Source organism: Peromyscus californicus, unplaced genomic scaffold, assembly GCF_007827085.1.
Source record: "Peromyscus californicus insignis strain IS unplaced genomic scaffold, ASM782708v3 Scaffold_20__1_contigs__length_68692818, whole genome shotgun sequence".
Lineage (NCBI taxonomy): Eukaryota > Metazoa > Chordata > Mammalia > Rodentia > Cricetidae > Peromyscus > Peromyscus californicus.
The window spans coordinates 21,629,545-21,651,982 of NW_026294503.1; the positions used below are offsets into that span (position 1 = coordinate 21,629,545).

The following is a 22,438-nucleotide window of genomic DNA, read 5'->3' on the forward strand; positions in this document are numbered from 1 at the left end:
TCAGGTTAATCCTGTCCTGTGCATGAACCTCATCCTCATCACCCCAGACCAGAAAGTAGAGCCACCCATGGACATGTGGTACGCTTATTGACTCTTCCTCTTGGTTTTGTGTGCCTCTGACATCAGTTGACAGCTAGGCTCCTGAGAATGATAGTCAGCATGTTGTGATTGGCAGTGCACAATGCTTTTAACCTTGCTTCCTACAAGGTTGTCACATTGATTATGATCTGATGGTGATTATCATGCAGGACACAAAGTCAGAAAGAAGGGCGTAATGCCCTTCCAATGCACCAAAGATCTGGACACCCTGAGGGAGTCTACTTCTGGCAGCAGGGTGCCCTTCAGTGGTGTTGGGGATAGGGAAACAGTGACTCACAGAGTATAGAGCCAGTGCCTGAGTCACTCCCAGCAAGCTCCAAGTTGCCTTTGCTCAGTATGGAAATCCTTACTCTGCTCTTGCCAAACCGAGTCTTTCCTATATGGCAAGATAATTGAGTGATTAGATGAAAGAAAAATTACCCAGGAGTTCTCAAAGGGTAGCTAGATAACTGTTGGGTACGTGAATTTCCACATCATCATTCCTCTGTGTGTGTGTGTGTGTGTGTGTGTGTGTGTGTGTGTGTGTGTGTGTGTGTATGTGTGTGTGTGTGTGTGTGTAGTGGGATTGAAATTGAAGCCCTCATCCATCTGTTCTCTGGTCCTCCAGTTTTATATAAAAGGAAGCATATAAAGGCACTGAGGCCAAACAGGGTTCAAAGTCAGCCAACATCAGGACTGGTAATAAGAAACAAAGGAGGCATTTTTTCACTGTTGCATCAATTGTGATTATCATGATGCTTAAGACAACACCATTTCATAATGAGGAACAATAAATATTGCTAGTCGGCAATATAATAAACTATGAAAGCAATATAAAAGGAAATGTGCCTGACAAATATTTTCTGGCATAGGACTCAAATGTAGCCCACTCTCTGCTGAGTCCGAAGACTCACGGCTTTCTTCATCTGGCCAGTTTTTCAGCAGAAGTCCTTCATTTGGTTTCTCTGTTGAAGTTTTTCAAGCTTCTAAAAAACACACTGTACAGGAAAATATATAGAAATATATGTGAGTGGATGGGGTATGGTGGCACACACTTTTAATCCCAGAACTTGGAGGTAGGGGCAGGTGAATCTCTGAGCTCTAGGACAGCCAGGGTGGGAGAGGTGTAATGTGGAATGCTGGTCCAGTAGCCTTGCAAACAGATGATGCTGGGGTAAGTGGAGCAGCACCCTAACTCTGTTTTCCACTTTCATTTAAAGCCCCCCTTCCCTGGGGGTGATTTAGTCTCATTTCTGATGGTGTGATAAAATATTCTATCACTGAGTCATTTAGCGGAGAAAGGCTTCTTATTTTAGCTCACACTTGTGGGGAAGTCAAAGAAATGGGAAGTTAAAACAGCTAGTCACTCCACATCCACAGCCAAGTGCAGAGAGGAAAGAATGCACGCACACATGCTTGGTGCTCAGCTAGCTTTCTACACTGTTACATAGTCAAGAACCTAAACCAGGGAACAGGGACGGCCTACTTTCAGGCTGAGTCTTTCCACGTCAGTCAAAGCAATCAAGGCAGTCCCCATAGACACGCCCATAGGTGGAGCTGCTCTAGACAGTCCCCCATAGACACGCCCATAGGTGGAGCTTCTTTAGACAATCCCCCATAGATGTCCTCCATAGGCAGAGCTGCTCTAGACAGTCCCCCATAGACATGCCCATAGGTGGAGCTTCTTTAGAAAATCCCCCATAGATATCCTCCATAGGCAGAGCTGCTCTAGACAGTCCCCATAGACACGCCCATAGGTGGAGCTTCTTTAGACAGTCCCCCATAGATGTCCTCCATAGGCAGAGCTGCTCTAGACAGTCCCCATAGACACGCCCATAGGTGGAGCTTCTTTAGACAGTCCCCCATAGATATCCTCCATAGGCAGAGCTGCTCTAGACAGTCCCCATAGACACGCCCATAGGTGGAGCTTCTTTAGACAGTCCCCCATAGATATCCTCCATAGGCAGAGCTGCTCTAGACAGTCCCCCATAGACACGCCCATAGGTGGAGCTTCTTTAGACAGTCCCCCCATAGATATCCTCCATAGGCAGAGCTGCTCTAGACAGTCCCCATAGACACGCCCATAGGTGGAGCTTCTTTAGACAGTCCCCCATAGATATCCTCCATAGGCAGGGCTGCTCTAGACAGTCCCCCATAGACATGCCCATAGGTTGAGCTGATCTAGACAGTTCTCCATAGACATGCCCATAGGTTGAGCTGATCTAGACAGTTCCCCATAGACCTGCCCATAGGTTGAGCTGATCTAGACAGTTCTCCATAGACATGCCCATAGGTTGAGCTGATCTAGACAGTTCTCCATAGACATGCCCATAGGTGGAGCTTGTTGACATTCTCTTCTCAGGTGATTCTGGGTTGTGTCCAATTCACACACTAACCATGGCAGGGGATCTTGGATTTGATTATCTCCGTTTGAAAAGTACTGTCTTAGAATGGCATCTTTGCTTAACTCCTTCCTTTGAGAACTGGCCAAACCTTCCTTGGTTCAGAGAACAGAAGAAAATGACAGACATTGCCTTGGTCTAATGGCTCTCTGCAGCTCTCCTTCCCTCAGATGATTTTTGCTCATTCTGCTTGTCTGTTTCCCTCCTCCTGGACTCTTTGTCTCATTTCACGTCAGAAAGCCACACTCAGAACTTACGAGGAACAGTATCCCGTCAGCTCTCTTCTCTCTTAGATTGTAATGTACAGAGACTCCTCAGAATGGGAGGATTCAAAGAGACCATGCAGCTGCTGTTTCCTTCACACACTCCACTGCTGAGTTCTCCACTTGCTGGCTCTCAGAACTTCAGGGCCTCCATTCGGCACAACATCATGCTTTTGTTATCTAGCCTGCTTTCTCACCTGCCTTTTCTTACCTTATGACAAAGAAAACTCTTTTTCTGTGGAACCACATTTTCTTTGCTTGCTTAGTCCCTCTCATTACAGTCTACACTGCCCTGGGGTACAGGGCTCTTTATACCAGGATCAACCTTCACCTTCCTCCCAGATTCTCTGAGCTGCCACACTCATGTGCTGGCTCTTCTGACCCTCCTCTGCCTCTCTGGTCATTGGCTTGGGTGATCCCAACTAGATCCCCTTGATCATCCATTCATCTACCATTTCCTTTCTCTAGTTGTTGAAATGTTCATATCCACACCGGGATCTTGGTCAACAATGAGTTTCTTCGTTTACTTGAAATGAGTTATTTACTTGGAATGAGGTGTTTTTAATTTACTCAGAAAGAATCAATAAACTCTCCCAACTTCAGTCTTCTTGATAATTCCTCCAATTCCTATGACTCTTCAAAAAATAGTTGGATCAGAGGCACCGTCCAACTCAATAGTTTCATTTTTTTATTTTCCATCAGTGACAGCTGAATTTCATATTTGGTATGTTTTCCACAATAAATCAGCAAAATTTTATTCAGGACAGGGATTGTGTAAGGTTTTGTGGCTTCTCCATGTGAGAGATAATACTATTATTTGTGGCTATAACTTATTCAGCATCAAATACCTCTACTGACTGTTGTCATAGACCAGCACACACACTACCTCATTCAAAAGGTTGGGAAATGTTTCAGAGAGGGAAGAGGGTGAACCTACTACTGAGTTTTTAGGCTGGGGTGTCCAGTACCTTGAGATTGTAGACAGTAAACAGTTTCAGAATTTAGAGGAAGATGTAACTGTGGACTTTGATAAGAAAGAGTGCGGGTGTATATGGAGCAAATACCATGTGTTATTTGTTAGCATGATATCCATTAAAAATAAAAACTTTATGAGATCTGAATTAGCCCCATTATTTTTGTGATGCTGAAGGTCAAATCCAGGGTCTTCCATATACTAGAAAGATGTTTAACCATGGAGTACATTTTAGGCCCGGATTAGCCCTTACTGTTCTCTCTCTGTCTCTCTGTCTCTCTCTGTATCTCTGTCTTTCTGTCTCTCTGTCTCTCTGTCTCTGTCTCTGTCTCTGTCTCTCTCTCTCTCTCTCTCTCTCTCTCTTTCTCTCTCTGTGTGTGTGTGTGTGTGTGTATGTGTGTGTGTGTGTGTGTACCTTCATGTGTGTGCATTCCAGCCCTGGATCAGACCCTCCTTTTGTGTGTGCATATGTGTTCATGTATTTGTGTGTACATGCATGTGCTAATCAGGTGCCACCTCCATCACCTTTGAGACATCTCACTGGCCTTACCAGTTGGTCTAAGCTGGCTGATCAGTGAACTCCAGGGATCCTCTTGTTTCTGCCTCTCCAGTACTAGGACTATAAGTACACCACACCACTTACTACTACTGCTGCTGCTGCTGTTACTACTACTACTTTCTCCTCCTCCTCCTTCTCTTCCTCCTCCTCTTCCTCCTCCTCTTCCTCCTCCTCCTCTTCCTCCTCCTCTTCCTCCTCCTCTTCCTCCTCCTCCTTGTCTTCCTCTTCCTCCTCTTCCTTCTCCTCCTCCTTGTCTTCCTCTTCCTCTTCCTTCTCTTTCTCTTTCTTGTCCTCCTTCTTCCTCTTCCTTGTTCTTCCATGACTTCTGTGAATCCAACTGAGATCTTTGTGTTTACAAAGCAAGCATTCTACTGGCTGAGCTGTTCTCCAAGCCATTTTGGGTTTTCTTTTTTTTCTTTTTCTTTTCTTTTTTTTTTTTTTTTTTTTGAGACAGGGTCTCGTGTTGCCTTGGTTGGCTTTAACTTACTATTTACCTGGGGCTAGTTTTGAACTCTTGATCTTCCTAAGTGCTGAAATAATAGGTGTACATCACTACACCTAGCCAAGCTCTATCTTAGATGATAAAACTGCAGTAAATATGAATTTCTAATTGTTCAAAGTCACTAGGAAGAAAAACGGGGGACCAGGACCTGGGATCTATATTTCACTGAAATGATGTTTTCCTAGATGCAAATATACCCTGTACTTATATCATCTCATCAAATAGAAATTTTCCTAAAATATCAGGGCCATCTGCTAAGGGTGGCACTTCTGAGACTCACTGCTTCTGGTGACTAGCATAGGTAGCACTCTGAGTGAAGAGACAGAAGCCAGCTGAAAGTGTGGATGGGAAGGGAGTTATATGATCAATGCTTGTTCGCTGGGTTTGGAGGAGGAATCTGAACTACATCCTAGGAACAAAGTAAACTTTCTAAAGTTCCTCTTCAGGATGTCATTATTGCGCATTTGTTCATAGTGAAGATCTGCTAAGACTCCAAATACGAGATTGCCATGCATATGAACATCAGTGATCCAACCAAGAGAATGTCCCTAATCAAACACAAATTTGACCTGACCTTGCTCAGATACCATAAATAAATGACAGTCTGTCTAAGAGACCAAGAAAAGGCATGAAGGCAGGGATTGCTGCCCCATACTAAGAGAGCCTACATCTATAACATATTGGATAAACTTAGAAAATGGAGTCCTAGATCTGATGCTAGGGAGGTTTCTTGTGTTCAGTATTCCTATAATTTAAAAGTTAGCTGTGAGAGCTGCAGATAATTTGACAGATGGTCTGATTATTAGTCAGAATCAAGGCACAACAGTAACTCCTAGCCAAGACTGTAGCAATGGGAAGGATCATTGTGAAAATTCTTAATGTCCCATGTATCCTGGCTTGGGTCTGGAATAAAGGGGACACATCAACTTGATTAGAGAAAGTGTGTAAACAGTTTTCACTATGATTTGCCAAACTGCTGTTTGGCAGTTGAATATTTATGTCTTACTGTGGTTATTTTTTGTGTTACTATTGATATTCAGTTGCATGGCACGTGTTATTTATATCCATTGCTATTAAGAATCAACTGATCATGGTGTCTCCTCTGCCATAGCCAAACATTAGGCAGAGCTCAGGGAATCCTGAGGAAGAGGGGAGGAAGGATTGTGGAGCCAGAGGGGTCAAGGACACCACAAGAACATGGCCCACATAATCAATTAAGCCAGGCTCATAGGGGCTCACAGAGATTGAAGTGATAATCAGGGAGCCTGTATGTGTCTGTCCTAGTCTCCTCTACATAGATGTCATGCTTGTGTGGCTTGGTGTAATTGTGGGACTCCTAACAGTGGGAGTGGGGGTGTCTTTGACTCTTGTGCCTGCTTTTGGAACCCTTTTTGGGTTGCCTTGTTCAGCCTTGATATGAGAGGATGTGCCTAGTCTTATTGTAACTTGTCATGTCTTGTTTGACTGATATCCCTGGGAGGCCTGCTCTTTTGTGAAGGGACATGGAGGAGCAGTGGATCTGGGCGAGAAGGGAGGTGGGATAGGGAGGGACTGGAAGGAGAGGAAGGAGGGGAAACTGTCGTCAAGATGTAATATATGAGAGAAGAACAAATACATTTATTAATTTAAAAAATAAAAGAAATAAAAACTGCAAAAAAGAAAAGAATCAACTGAAATATATTTTTCTTTCTTTTCCCACTTCGTATTTCTTGAGAGGTGAATACAGGTACCCTCTTCTCATACAATGATCAAAGGAAATCTAACTGGGACTCCCTTTAGAACAAGGCCCCTCTCTTCAAGTCTGACAGATCAGTTTCCTAATTATGATCTCCTCCAAGTGTTGCCAATGGTTGTTCTTTCCACTTTCTTTCCTTCTTTCCTTCTTTCTTTCTTTCTTTCTTTCTTTCTTTCTTTCTTTCTGTCTGTCTGTCTTTCTTTCTTTCTTTCTTTCTTTCTTTCTTTCTTTCTTTCTTTCTTTCTTTCTTCCTTCCTTTCTCTCTGTTTCTCTCTCTCTCTCTTCCTTCCTTCCTTCCTTTCTTTTGTTTTTTTTTTTTTTTGCATTTCACTTTTTTTCTCCAAAGGATTGGGGTTCAGAATTGAGCCCACAGTGCCTTTTGAAGTGGAAGTTATGATGTCATCCAGGCTTGTAGGCAACCAGAGGCTCAACTGAGCTAGGAGACCTGCTCAAGACAACATCCTCACAGGGCAGGAGGCAGGCATCTGGGGCCCAGGATGGCTATGGGAGCTCAGTTCCTCAACATGGAACTCTCCATGGACTCTTACTTTCCTCAGAGCCAGTGGTGAACAGTAGAAAACAAGGAAGTTCACAGTGTCTTTCTGGACTTAGTCTCAGAAATTCAAGCTTTATTTCTACCATCCTCTATTGGTCAAAACCAGTGGTGGGAGTCAGAAAACACAGTTCATGTTCAAGAACAGGGAGAATATGCAGTCTGTTTTGGAGCAAGGCAAGTAACAAAATTATGAGCCATGATTTAGTTCTTCACCCTCCCAGATCAAACCTAGGCAAAATGCTTCTACCCAATAGTGTGACCGAGTCCCCTCTCCTTCACAGGGTGTGACTTCTGGGACACTTAGGAATGAATGGGCTGCGAAAGGTCTGTCCAGGGTGCCAACTTTCACCCTTCATGTGTGTTTTTCTCTCTTGTGGCTTTTCAAATCATTTAATAGTTGATGTAACTTTTTGGAAGCAGATAGAATATGTAGGTTTAAGCACCTCAAGGAAGTATATGTATGACAGGATAGAAAAACATTTTCTATAGATATCACTATCTTTTATAATCCTGTTCCTGAGATACACTGTAATCAAGACAAAACTATTCTCCAAACACAAGAAGGTTAAACAAAGCCACTGTCAAACTGAAATCAGATTAACTTATGTCTTTACTACCAGAACGAAAGCTATGAAACAGTATATATAAAAGCCTCTCTTTTTTTCCCCCCATGGAAGCCAATATAATTATTTCTTTATTTAAACAAAAATTTAAAAAACTTAGCATCTACAGAGCAGTTCCAAACAAATATTTAATAAATCAACAGACTGATGCCTACCTCATTAATGTGTGGTACGCACCATTTAGCACCCTGGTGGGATACACTGTCTTGAAATGGATTTTAGTGATTTCACTTTTGTTAATTCTGTCTCACCAAGGAGACTACATTCTCATCAAAGGCCAAATAGAATGTTTGTTTCAGTTCCTCATACTACCTGAAATACAGTAGTTCTTTCATTAATCATAAATGAAGTATGGCATTGATTGCCTGTTGGCTAGCTTTGTGACGGCCATTTCTCAATCACTCTAGCATCATGATAAAAGTGGAAAAAGCCCATGTTGTTATATGTAATGAGTATTTTTCTGACCCACCACCCAGCTCCCAAATAATGACATGGAGATTTCTAATTAATTATGAAAGCTCAGCCTATAGCTTAGGTTTGTTCCTAACTATCTCTTATAACTTAAATTAACCCATTTATATTAATCTACATTCTATCACATGGTGTTACCTCTCTTCCATCTTGCACCTCCTGTTTCTTCTCTGTCTCTTGGCTTCTCCTTTGCCCCTAGATTCCTCTTCCTTTCTCTCCCTAGAAATCTTGCCTATACCTCCTGCCTAGCTGTTGGCTGTTTGGCTTTTTGTTACACCAATCACAGCAATACATCTTCACACAGTATACAAATATCTCACATCAGTGTGTGTGTGTGTGTGTGTGTGTGTGTGTGTGTGTGTGTGTGTGTGTCTGAGACACCATGTTAATGGAACATTATTATAGGTGAGTGATATGAGCATCACGTCTCTGGTTGTTATAGTTTTAAAGATTTTATTACACTGGATGGTAGCAGTGGGTTGTACAACAGGAGGAAGGGAAGGAAAGGAGGAGAAACAGAGGCCGGGACAAAGGAATTCCTTTTTATTAAGCTATACCTTTCCATCTTCTAGATTTTCAGGGCTTGAACATAATAAATAAGTGCACTAGAAATATAACAAATCCAAACTTATATGATATAACCAAGGTTATTTATCTATAATCAACTATTTTTTGTGGGTTTTTGAATATGGGGTCTCAAAAATAAATACAATAATGATGAAATAAGTGTATTCCAAAGTGTACTTTTTAAAAATGGGGTAAAACATACATAGAGAAGGCACATGCATTGGCCGTTCCAATTTTGCTTGGTTTTAGATTTCATATTGGCATGGGATTACTAGGTAAATACAGCAAAGAGCTTGATGTTTCTGAAGTTCGTTGAAAATGGAAAACATAATGAGAGTCCTTATACACAAAGTATGCTTATTCAAAAAGTTCTGTTGATTTTAAAAGCGCTTTTATTTAAAATTCTGCAGACTTTGATCTTATCCCAGTTCCCTTCAATCACAGGGCTAGAGACCATTGCATCATTTTTCAGTTCAATATTATAAGGCATGGAGACCAAACTATCATTTTAATGTCACTGATGGGTTGAATATTCATGCTGAGCCTAAAATATTCATTTTCTAAGCTTTCATATTTGGTTCAATTTTTCCCACTAATTATAAATAACATGAGTTCTTAATGATCTGTGCTGTAGTTGATGTAATATCGTTTAAGGAAGGATGCTGATGTTTTGGAGATGAAAGTGACAAAAATGACCTTTGCACTGACATTCATATGTACTGTGGGGGTCACAATGTGAGTAACAAAAAGTCATGAGTAAAAAAACTGGGATTCCTGGTGCCTGACATGACCTGTGTTCCCTTTGGCCGTCCATGTAGCTGTAACTGTGACCAGGTACTCTACAGCGCTGTAGTAGACGGGTGTGTGGTAACCACTGTCGACCTGACCTTCCTCTCTGTCTCCTCCTCTTGCTCCATCTCCCCTCATATCAGCTTCTCCTATTGTCCCTGCACTTCAAGGGTTGATAGTGACTTCCTGCTCTTGTTCATTTATAGGCTGCATCTCTATGTAGCTTTGAAGACCTTCTAATATCATCTCATCTTTGAAATTCTGTCTCTGTGAAATTCGCTTTCCCAAAAAGGTCTAGAGTGGTTTGTATGTCCCTGGCAGGGTTCTGAATTATAACAGCATTGTAACTAGCCAGCTGCTAACATCAAAATTCAACAGGAAGAACTTTTGCTGGGCTTATTTACACCTAAAACAACTCCGTATTTTTTTCATCCTTGGCCACTTTCTCACCAAGTATAGAGCTCTGTATGATCTTAACTAGTCCTGTCAACCAAACACATAGAAGCATGAGAGCTTAGGAAAATGCATCAGACACTCAGGGAACTGATCAGTCACACTGCCCTCTTGAAAGTGGTACTAAGTACCTTGTACCTTTCAGGCATTGGAACCCACATCACATGAAGCAGACTATACTTAGATCTCATTGCCAACATTTCCCAGGCAACAGACAAATATAACACAGCTGAAGCCTTGCTTCACAGTCTCTGGCTTTTAGTATAATGACATGGAAAGCATTCCCCAGGCCTTGCATATCTGCCTAGGCAGCAATCCCAGGAGTTTCTCCGAATGTCTCGGCTCAGGAAGAAGTGATTCTGCTCCTTAGAGTTGCATGAGATTCCTGCCTGGAGTGCTTGGGGTGGCCAAGGGCACAGAACTGAATAAAACGTTCCAAGCTGAAGGCCAATGGGCCAAAGAAAATAGGAAACAGACAACAAAGGCCAGACACAGGACATGTAGTCAGTGTAAGTAAGAGAAATCCTTTTAAATTCGGCCCTGAGTCTCACTAAGAGCAGAGGGCAAGTGAGCAAGAGGAAACATGCTAATAAACTCAAGGGTGATTGCTGATTTGATGGGAGAGGGAACATGCAGACCATCTGGCAGGCTTGAGAAAGCACAACCTATCAAGAACAGACATAGGCTACAGGACCAGCATCGGTTGGAGAGGTGGTAATGCATTGCTTTTGCGTTCTCTTGCCCTACTTAAGGACAGGTAACTTGGCCTCGGTTTTACAGCCCCCTTTCAGGGATAGTAGTAACAACAGCCTTATTGGTTCTTGTGAAGACTAAAAGTGAGCTTACATACATAAACTACCTGGCATTTATGACCTAGTGAAATAGTCTAGAAGAATACCTGATAAACTGCCAGCCACATTTTTTCCTTTACAAAGCCTACAATGGGACTTGGCATGTCAATCATTCACCCAGTAGTTCAACAATCATTTAAAAATATGATGGATATTAATTACACAGAATAATTTTCTTTTGAGACTGTGTCACTGAGGCTGCCCTTAAATTATGATCACTGCCTATAACACCGAGTGCTAGGATTACAGGCACATAGGGGACTAGATATTTTTTTTCAAGACAAGGCTTCTCTGTGTAACAATCCTGGCTGTCCTGGAACTCACTTTGTAGACCAGATTGTCCTTAAATTCACAGAGATCTGCCTTCCTCTGCCTCCCAAGTGCAGGGATTACAGGCGTGTGCCACCATCACCCATGAGGCACTAAATTTTTAAAAATCAGTTTTACAAAATTTAAGAGTGAGAAGATCAGAGCTAAAGCCTCAACCTAAGGAATTGTGACTATCCATCCTTCAGAGATCATGCTTGCTTGTTATACATATTTAAGTGTTGATCTAAACATACATTCACTTAGGTTTCATCCTGTATATACTATATATCCTGTATATACTGGAGTGCTTGGGGTGGCCAAGGGCACAGAACTGAATAAAACGTTCCAGTATATATAGTCTCACCTATTCATTGTGAGACTCTCATTTGGTCTGAGTCAAGAGAGCTCAATATGTATGATGCCAGCAGTCAAAAGGCTCTAGTTTGGGGGCAAGATGGAAATGAGAATAAACAATATGATGGGTCAGAGTTAGCAAAGGCTGTGGGGAAGCCATGCAAGCAGAAAATTCATCCATTCATTTGTTAGTTCATGCAACAAACTTTTCTTAATTTACATATTGTGTGGAAGACACCAATAAAATGTCACCACAAATAAGATAGGTAACCCTTGATCTCTTGGACTCATGGCGACTCTGCTTATTACAATTATGAAGACGGGTTGAGTTGATAATTTAAGAAAGAGGACTATCTAGGCATGCTGATGCACACCTTTAATCCCAGCACTTGGGAAGTAGAGACATGTAGATCTCTGTGAGTTTGAGGCCAGCCTGGTCTACAGAGTGAATTTCCAGCCAGCCAATGCTATACAGTGAGACCCTGTCTCAACAAAAGGAAAAAGAGTGAGGAATAAATCGCAATAGAGGCAAACAAGGGAAATGGTTACTGAGGAGGGAATATCTCCTGTACTAAGGAATCCCAGCATCTCCCTAGAAAGGGCACTGGCACCTAGCTTGGGTGGCCCCATCTCATTATCAAGTGGCCTCATCTTGGGTCCTTGCAAAAATCTTTGTTATGAACTGTGACTGTGTTTTTTCTGTAAAGAATTTATTCACACCCAGCTCTGGGGACTTAACCACCTTATGAGCTGCTGTGGACACATGTTTTAGGACACTTGGTTCTCCTGCTTTTTAACCAGGTCTACAAGGTGTACAAAAGCATCTCCAGGTCCATCTGCAGATCTGTGTAAACTTGCACTTTGATTTCAATCCTAGAGAGGGGAGGGAGAGAAAGAAAGGGAGAGAGAGAGAGAGAGAGAGAGAGAGAGAGAGAGAGAGAGAGAGAGAGAGAGAATGAATGAATGAATGAATGAATGAATGAGACCTACAGTCAAGCACAGGTATGGTGGGCATGAATACTCTCCATTATGGGAATCACATATGTACACAAAAAAATTGAGTATGGATTATACAATAACTTCAAGGACAATAAAACCCGAATTTCCCTAACAATATGGACTTGTATCTTCACAGTCTTCATCTTTTCTGAGACATTTCAATGGGCTGGATATTTTTGTGAGGTTTTCTATCAGTTGCTATTATTTGCATTGCAGATAGCGCCGAATTATATCTACTTTTCTCTGTAGATTTACAAAATCAAAACAACCAAATTTGTTACTTTTAACCCCCCTTGCCCCTTTCTTTCTAATGAATAAGTCAGGGAATTGGGGAGCTGTTCCCGAGGGCACTTTCCTGGAGTTCCCTTTAAGCTAATCTGTCTTCTGCTGAGAGCAAGTCAAGTTGCGCTTGTAGCATAAGGTCATGAGAGGTCTCTGAGTCATGGGAGATGATAATGAGGAGCAGCTTAGCATTTAGTCATCAGCATTTTATTATGTTTTAATTCCTTCACAATTAGAGGATCCCTGTAGGGAAAGTCGTGTAACTTCTGACAGAAGAAGAGGGATTGTCACTAAATACCAAAATACATTTTAGGACACAGACATTGACAAGTGGGGACCCCATCCAATCGAAAGAACTAACTGTAGTTAGCTTCTAAACTAACGTGCAGTAGATGGTCTACAAGTGGGTTGGATCTGAAATGTCTTGAGAGGCTCATGGTTTTTGTGTTTGGCCGCCACTTACAGGGCAGTTTTGAAGACAGTAGAGACTTTAGGAGTCAAGTAGGGCTTTGGAGGTTATGTCTACCCCGAGTTCTGGCCACCCCACTTCACTTCCTGGTTCATCACAGTGTGAGCAGACCCTGCTCCACACTGCTGCCACCTTGAATTCTGTCATACCTTTCCACCTTGAAGGACCCACACTCCCGAAACCATGAGCCTCAATGATCCTTCTCTCCTTTAACATGCTTCTGTCCGATATTTTGGTCACTGTGACACCAAAGTAACTAACCACACTTGTGTAGGGTGGTTTCCTGTCTGGCAACTTGGTTAGCTGAGTACGAAATGAAGACTACTGAAACTCAGAGACGACAGGTTTACCTTTGAGAAATCTTTACCTCCCTGTGGACTTCCAAAAGGCTAGTCAGATCTCAACTGGATGTGGACAGATAGGGAGAGCATGGTGGTTCTACCCGCGTTGGTGAGAGAAGGACTGATCTTTCGTGGATTCACTTAGCACCACCAAGGTCATGGGCAGCAGGAATGGGTGTTGGGAAGTGCTGGTGTAGTTGGCTCACTGGATGACTGTTGCCCAGAAAGAAGAGATTTTTATTTCAGAGATGCCATGGTATTTTGATCCTAAGAGATAATGACTAGGATTACAGAATCTATCCAAACTGCATAGCCAGTCATTCTATATGCATTGTTTAAAAACTTCATCATTAACTACCTTCATCCTTCCTCATTATTTCTAGAACAAATACTATACTGACACTTTTCTTTTTAAAGCTTAGAAACTAACATGTGAAAACATTATTTTCAGCTGTCAGAATTCTTGATTATTATGATTTCAAATTTGTCTACAGTGAATATTCATGATCAGGAAAAAGTTATTGTAATTTGAACTTATAAATCCTTTATATTACTACTACCTATCAAGCTTACCATTCTGATTTATTGACATTTTCTTCTGCTCTCAATTAGACATTATTTCTCAGTAAATTTGGTCCAAGAGAGATGCTGTCCTTCACTCCAATCTTTCAAAGCATTGTTGCACCTGAACACTGTGTAGCTGAAACACAGAGTCATGTGAGCCATGGGTCCTAATTCTAACGTAATGCTAACCTGTCTTGGTTTGAGGCTGGGACACCTAAAGGTGCTATCACCCATCCAGTGGTCTTGCTGTAGAATATGATTGCATAATGATGTGTCAGAGTATGTGTCTCTGTGTTTTGTTTTGTTTTTAACCTGTAAAAATGTGAAGAATACTGAAATTTGAGCCAGGTGCTGTGGTGTACACCTTTAACACCAGCACTCAGGAGGCAGAAACAATCAGATCTCTGTGAGTTCAAGGCTAGCCTGGTCTACAGAGTAAGTTCCAGCCCAGTCAGGGGTACATAGTGAGAACTTAACTCAAAAGGGGGAAAAAACCCTGTAAATTATTTGGAATAAGAGGTCTACCCAGTGGAAAAGAAACTCAAATACATTTAGATTTTTTTATGGGACTGAATCAGCCAAATCAAACACAGGCTTTCCTGAGGCTTCCAACTTCTTACTGGAAAGTCACACTCTTCAGAAGTTTGTTGTTTAATTACAGTTCATGCCTTTTGCAGATTATATTATGAGGCGGACCAAAAGGAAAATGTTAGACATGTCCTCTTGTGATTCCTATTGTGCTATTTGTGGACTGCCAAGTGCGTACACTGAGTGGTCTGGTATATGCAATGACAGGGCCAGTTCCTGGCAGCCTGAGCCACTTTGGTGGGAAGGAGAAAGAGCAACAGAGCAGATTGCAGTGCAGATCTTCTATAACGTGCCTTTGCACAAACTCACCATGTTAGAATCTAACCGAAAAATCCTATGATACCTGTAACCCTAACGCAACTTCACTGCCCTCCCCAGAAAAGAACTGTTGTAACACATAAAAATGGAACTTCCAAGACTTAATTCTTAAGAGAACTTCTGTCCTCACCCCTTTTTTTTTGAAACAGGTCTAACTGGTCTCAAAGGAGAAAAAGGAAATCCAGGCATTGGAACTCAAGGCCCAAGAGGTCCCCCTGGTCCAGCAGGTAAATCTTTCTACCTAACAGAAATTATAAGATGTAACTCTTTATGGTCACTTCCTAGGTGAAGAAAATAGCCATATTTCACCCTGGTGTCAACAGGAATAACTGTGTTTCTTATTTATTTTATTGCAAGGCTAATGCACTGGTCACAATCCACCCATGATGTCAGTCTAAAAAGTGACAGCACATTTGGGTTCATTTTGGCTGAATGAGTTAGATAAGGCTACAGGAACACATACATCCTAGGAGCTTGTTGATACGATGAAACTTTACTTCACATTTGCATATTTTCATGTGTTTGAGGTAAATCCTCCCCTGTGTTGAACCATGTGATGTCCATCATGAGTTATGCATTCTCCAAGAAAAAGGTGAAAAAAGCCCATCAATCTCCTACACATTCACACACCTCTGGCTGGAACTAGTCACACAGCCTCAGCTGAACTGGAAGGGAGGCATGAAATCTAGAGAAACACAAGGGAATTTGGAGAATACTGGTGGTTCCTGCTGTGGTTGTCTTGCCAAATGAGCTTTGTGGAAGTTTTGAGTTGAGTACAATATCATGCTTTTCAAATTATCTCCAGATGAGCTGAGTTGTCACCGGAAACATGAGCTCGTGTTCTATTGTATTTACAACCCTAGTCTTAGCCATATTGAGTCAAACGAGTACAGATTTTCCTTTTCAGTGTAACAGTGGTTTTGGAACATGTCTTTAAGTGATAACACAGAATCAATAGGTCCCTCTTAATTGTAAGTACTTTTAGTACCAGAGGTTGTGTGAGGAACTGATGTCATGTGTTCCACAGTTTCGGTGGTTTATGAGAACTGGTGGACTGAAACTGAATGTACTTGTAGACTTTCTCATCCTTCAAACAGCAAGCTGTACTTTTGTCTATATCTCATTTCAATGTTAGTTGAGTGGGATTTTAATTTTCATAGCTTTAATGTTTCATATATACACATAATTTGTTTTGATTAAATCCATCTCCATTCCCTCTCAGATTCCTGCCCTATCTGCCTCCTATACATCACTTTTCCTTCCAACTTCATGTGCTCTTAAAAAAAAAAACCCGCCGGGCGGTGGTGGCGCACGCCTTTAATCCCAGCACTTGGGAGGCAGAGCCAGGCGGATCTCTGTGAGTTCGAGGCCAGCCTGGGCTACCAAGTGAGTTCCAGGAAAGGCGCAAAGCTACACAGAGAAACCCTGTCTCAAAAAACAAAAAAAAAAACAAAAAAAAAAAAAAAAAAGAAAAAGAAAAAAAAACCCACTGAGTCCACTGAGTACTGCCTACATGTATACAGAAGCAAGAAAACCTACTCAAGTGTGGGTAGCCTCTTAGGCGTCACTTCCTGGAAGAAAACTGACTTATCTCACAGCAGCCTTCAATTTCCAATAGCTCCTCAGTTAGGGGTGGGACTTCTAAAGCCCCTTCCTCTCTCTATGTAGTTGAATGCTTTTATTTCTAGTTGGAGAATGCTTTTTAAACTAAGGAACACCAGGCCTAAAATTCAATAGGCATGAAAAACCAAACAACCAAACCCAACAAATTTCTTGAACTCAAAAAAAAATTTTAATCATCCCTTATTTCCATTCAAAGTTCTTAATTGATGTAAGATGGCCTAAGGAAATTTAGACTAATGTACTGGGTCCAATTTTAAACTACTTTCCATTTGTGTTTTCCAGGATGATGTTTTTAGACCTAGACTAATTTAATTAGCTGAAAATGTAAGCCAGTACTAATTTACACAACAATTTTAGCTTTATGAGACTGTGATTTGAATGTATTCATGTGTGTACATATGTGCATGCCTACACATTGGATTCATGAGGGGCTGTATTGGAAAACAAGAGCTCCATTGAGAAAATGAGGTTTTTGAGAATGGCCTACTCCTTTCCCTTGAATGCCCAAGAGGACACAGAGAAGAATACATTTTGCTCCCCAGTGTTGGAGCTGATTGCAAGCATTGTCTTTGAGGAGAACATGTGATTATGATATGATCCTTTGCTCAGGGACTCAACTTTAGGAAAAAGTACACAATGAGTAGAATGGCTGGTCCCCTCATTGTTACATCTTTTAAAGTTAATTTACTTCATGGTGGTCTCAAAACTCACTCTGCTGTTGTAAATGACAAACTCTTCATCATTGCTTGCTTCAAAGGACCTTCAGGAGAAAGTCGTCCTGGCAGTCCAGGGCCACCTGGCTCTCCTGGACCAAGGGGTCCCCCAGGCCACCTCGGAGTACCTGGACCACAGGGTCCTTCTGGCCAGCCTGGATATTGTGACCCCTCATCATGTTCTGCCTACGGTGTTGGAGGTAAGTACCAGCCTCTTGTGGGCTTTGCAGAGTTATACAGTGGTTACTACTAACCTGTGGAGGGGTTGAAAATCAACAGTTAGGAGAGGGTAGCAGAGCCTGGACTCCTCACTCCCTTGCGTTATCTTCTGTAGACTGCAATTTTCTGTCTAGTCTATGTAAATCCCCCAGGGCTGGGGATATAGCATAGTGGTAGAATATTTGCCAAATGGTGACCCACATAGACTTGGCCTCCTACTGGGTCATTTGTCACATATAGTTGAACATTTTATTATCCTCCATGCTGTTCCTGTCATGGTGTGGCCATGACATCCTGTGAAATTTCACTTTTCACTTTAGACCTTCCCCATAATGAGTAAGGCCACCACGATTCTTTTAGAGGACATCCTGCCCACCAGATGACAAGGGAGATCTTAAGAATCAAAGTAGCCATGTTGTCTTTGCTTCATCACTAAGGGCTAGACTGAGAATCTGAGAGATGAAACAATCTTCCTGCTCACCCTAGGGCCTTTTTGAACCACGATGCGAGAGGTCCAAAGAGAGCTATAGGTCAGTGCATAGATTAGTCAGTGGATGGAAATTTTTCTGCTTTTAGAGAAATTTAACCTTAGTTGCCCAAGAAATTGGTCAAAGTTGTGTTGATGTATTTTTCTCTGTTCATCTTTTCCCTCCTTGTCCTCGTCCTCTCAAATCTGTCCCCTGTCCCCTAAGATCTCATCCCATACAATGATTACCAACACTGAGGTGCCAGTCTTGCACTTTGGTTGCATTGACCTGGGCATCTGGCTATGGATACAGAACCAGTTCACCACCACTACTAAGCTCCTGCCTGTAACCCTGTCACCTCTTTCTTGCCTCAACTGCTTCCCCACCTCACCATGTTCAAGTCCTCTGCCTACCTTGCACCAAACGTGTTGTAGTGATAGCATCAAAACATAACAAAGAAATATAGGTCAACTGTGATAGAAACTGACTTCCCGAGTCAGTCTGAATGGAGTTCTGTGTGTACCAAGACTTGATCCCAACCTCCTCTATACCAAGGCTCTGTAACAGTTCCTTAACTGTATGTCTCTCTTTCCTATCCCACACAAGATGATGAGCACCTTCCCTCCTGGCTCTTCTGCTTCTCCTTCTTCTCTTGATCACCCTCTTCCCACTCTCCCCTGGTGAAGGGCTTGTAACACAAGATTGGGTTTTTAATTTTATACTTTCTCTTACGATTCTACTTCATTTCAGGGTTTCTTTTGTAAATGAAACGTACAATATTTAAGCAAGTGGCCACGATTCTAGTTTTCCGACATTATTTTTTTTTTTCTAGTTTGTCTTTCCTTTCCTCCTTTTACTAACTATGAAGCCTCACGGGGAAGGAGCATAGTGGGCTAGGCAGTGAGTGCTTTCTCCTCACACAGGGCACCTTTGTGGTTTACTGACCAAATCTGTGTCTCTAAGGACTCAGGAGAGATTATCCATTTCTGGTTCCTGGGTCCCATCAGGCCCCCACCCCCACTTTTCCTCTCTAGTGTCCCATCCGGATCAGCCTGAGTTCACACCGGTCCAGGATGAGCAGGAGGCCATGGATCTGTGGAGCTTGAGCATCTGATGGCCTCAGGAGACATTTGAAGAGCAGTGGCGGGCCCTCTTCTGGAGCTTTACTTACAAAATGTTGTCATGTGGTTTGTATGCTACTTTGCAGGGGGAGGCAAGGCTCATGTCATCAGCCGATATTTCCTCTATAGATATCATTAATTATTGTTTTAAAAAACTGTATTTTTAAACCATCCCTTTTTTTGTGACACTGTTGAAATTTTGTCCCTTTGCTGTTTTAATTGCATGCCAGATAATTCGGCCTTTTTCCAAAGAAGGGTGCTGAGAGAAGAATTGAAAAGGAGAAGTTGAACCCCAGAATCTCTTCTCTGTTAGATCATTTCAATTTACAAAATATATAAGAGATGTGTGGCTGCATTGGAGGGAATTGGGGCCCCAGTCATGAAAGAGTGACTATGGAGATTCATGGTTAATGTCACTTACCCCATACCCAGGGCAATGACCTTGCTGATAATTAAAATACCACCATCATTGAGGAAACTACCTCTTTTTTTTGTTTAAAATAATTGGTTCAATTCTTAGATCACTCAGTAACTGGTTTCGCGGGTATTCAGAAATAAAAGCTAGAATATAGCCTTTTTGGATTTGATAATTTAAAAAAATAGATTGTTTTCCAATAGTTTTTGATCCATGTAAAATAATGACTTCCTACCAACTCCAATACAAAAGAGACCCTTTTTATTAAATGAATAATTTGTCCAGCAGTGTGTTTCGGGGCTTGCCTCCCCTTGACTACAGGGATTGCTTTGTAAATGCAGATATGTTTTTGAAGACTTGTTTTTATTCTTTTTTATAAGCAAATAAAAAACTTAAAACAATATGTGTGGATTCTTTTTATTGTACTTCTGAATGGCACCTTCAACTTTGGTAGTTTTAGTTGAGTGTCCACCTGAAAAGGAACAGCTCTGGTCCTATAGGTAAGCTTCTAACTGTCACTCCTTCATCCCTTCATCTTCAGTGGAGTAGAAAGCTTGAATTCAAAGTAGAAAGTCCACCAGAACTGATGGACTTCACACAGAGTGCCTGGCATCATTTTAATATCATATAATTTACCAGGCAGCGAAAGCACCATAAATGTACCAGTTCTGCTCAATAACATAGTGATTGACCAAAGAACTCTTCTGTCTTCTAGTATTAAGACATTCCTAAAAACCTCTAGAATAGTGGTTCTCAACCTTCCTAATGTTGCAACCCTTTAATACACTTTCTCATGTTGTGCTGACCCCCATCTATAAAATTATTTTCATTGCTACTTCATAACCATAATTTTGCTACTATTATATTCACTTCTGATAGTCTTAGGTGACCCCTGTGAAAAGTTTATTCAACTCCCCCTCCCCAAAAAGGGGGTTGCAACCCACTGGTTGAGAACATCTGCTCTAGATGGTAAAGAAGAAATTAAACTGAATCCCACATACTCTAGCCCTTAAATTAGAACTTCTCTTTTCTTCTTTTGAAGGAAAATCAAAGTATTAAAAAATATTTGATTTTTGTCTTAGTAAGAGTTTCACATCAGGACCACAGCAACTCTTACAAAGGAAAACATTCAATTGGACGGCTTGCAGTTTCAGAGGTTTAGTCCATTATGTTCATTGTGGGGAGCATGGCAGGGGGCAGGCAGACATGGTGCTGTAGAAGGAGTTGAGAGTAGAGAAGGAGCTACATCTTGATCCCACAGGCAGCAGGGAGTGGTCTGAGATGATGGATGTGGTTTGAGCATATATGAGATCTCAAAGCTCACCTCCACAGCGACACATTTCCTCCAACAAGGCCACACCTACTGCAGCAAGGCCACGCCTCCTAATAGTGCTACTCCTTTTGGGGACCATTTTCTTTCAAACCACCACAAGTTCTACTATTTGCTGGTTGAAATTAGGAAAGAAAACCATATCTTTCTGTGAGTTGCCTGACCCTGCTAACAACCATTTTAAGAAAGCTGGATGTCTTTGCTGTGGGATGTCTTTCTGTACACTGTGAGATGTCTTTCTGTAAGCTGTGAATATATGTGTTGCTCCCACTGGCTAATAAAGAAAGCAGCTTTGGCCTGTGGCAAGGAAGCTTAGAGGCAGGTAGAAAATCCAAGCAGAGACGAGAGAGAGAAGAAGGGCGGAGTCAGGGAAGACACCAGCCTGCCACCTAAGGAGTGACATGTAACAGGTAAAGCCATGGAACACATGTCAATACATAGATTAATAGAGATGGGTTGAATTCAGTTATAAGAGCTAGCTAGCAAGAAGCTTGAGCCATAAGCCATAAAGTTTGTAATTAATATCATGCCTCAGAATAATTATTTTATAAGCAGCTGCGGGACCACCAGTGGAAGATATTCATCCCAACCTTGGGGCTGAGTGGGACCGGAGAAATTTCCGGCTACGTGTCTTCATTTACAACCAAATGTAGGTTCTGTCTGGATCAGGAAAAAGCTCGTGAGAAGCAGAGTGTTTGTTCGGTCACAACATTTTCTTACCCTCTGTCCTCCTGAGAACCCCATCACTTCCTTTGGTTTCTGTCACTAGAGAGAAGAAATCTCCTTAATAACAAAGGATTCAACAGCAGCTTTATGTGTGTGCCTCTGAGGACCCAGGCAAATAGCTTTCTGGTATAAAGGAAGATGTTAAGTGAGCAAGTAGCCTATATCCATCTTTAAGCCCTAGCTGAAATTTACTGCAGAAAAATAGGACCAGTGAGGAAGAGGAATGCTTGATAGCACACAGTAAATCCACATAGTCTGACCTAGAATCCCGTGGGAGAACTCCTCCAACTTATGTAACTGGGAAGGTGACACATTGCTCCATGACAGTTCTCTTTCAGGTTTCTCAGTCTGGGACATTAAATGGCAACTATCAAGATGGATGTTCTGTATGTTTTAGATGAGTTAGGTGAGAACAAATGTCTAATACAGTGTCACTGCAAAGACCCAGTTTTTATGGATGATGAAACCATTAGAGGCTCCAATCCATTCTCGCCATTCTTGGCTTTGATTTTGCTTGGTGATCTGAATCCGCTTATGTAAGCAACAGCAAGTCTCATTTGCTTAGCGTGTGTCACCGCTTGGACCCAGTATATCAGCTTTATATTGAGTGAAATGTTCAGAATAAAATGTGTAACTCGCCGGGCGGTGGTGGCGCACGCCTTTAATCCCAGCACTCGGGAGGCAGAGCCAGGCGGATCTCTGTGAGTTCGAGGCCAGCCTGGGCTACCAAGTGAGTTCCAGGAAAAGGCGCAAAGCTACACAGAGAAACCCTGTCTCG

At 41.9% G+C, this 22,438-nt stretch overlaps 1 protein-coding gene across 1 annotated transcript in view; it reads left to right on the forward strand.

The window, feature by feature from the left end:
• Col14a1 (collagen type XIV alpha 1 chain) overlaps positions 1-22,438 on the forward strand; it is a 208,091-nt gene extending 185,653 nt beyond the window's left edge. The window contains 3 exon segments of the mRNA XM_052747825.1: positions 15,196-15,273; positions 17,427-17,582; positions 19,103-22,438. Coding sequence (XP_052603785.1) covers positions 15,196-15,273; positions 17,427-17,582; positions 19,103-19,182 — 314 coding nt within the window. The 3' untranslated portion in view covers positions 19,183-22,438.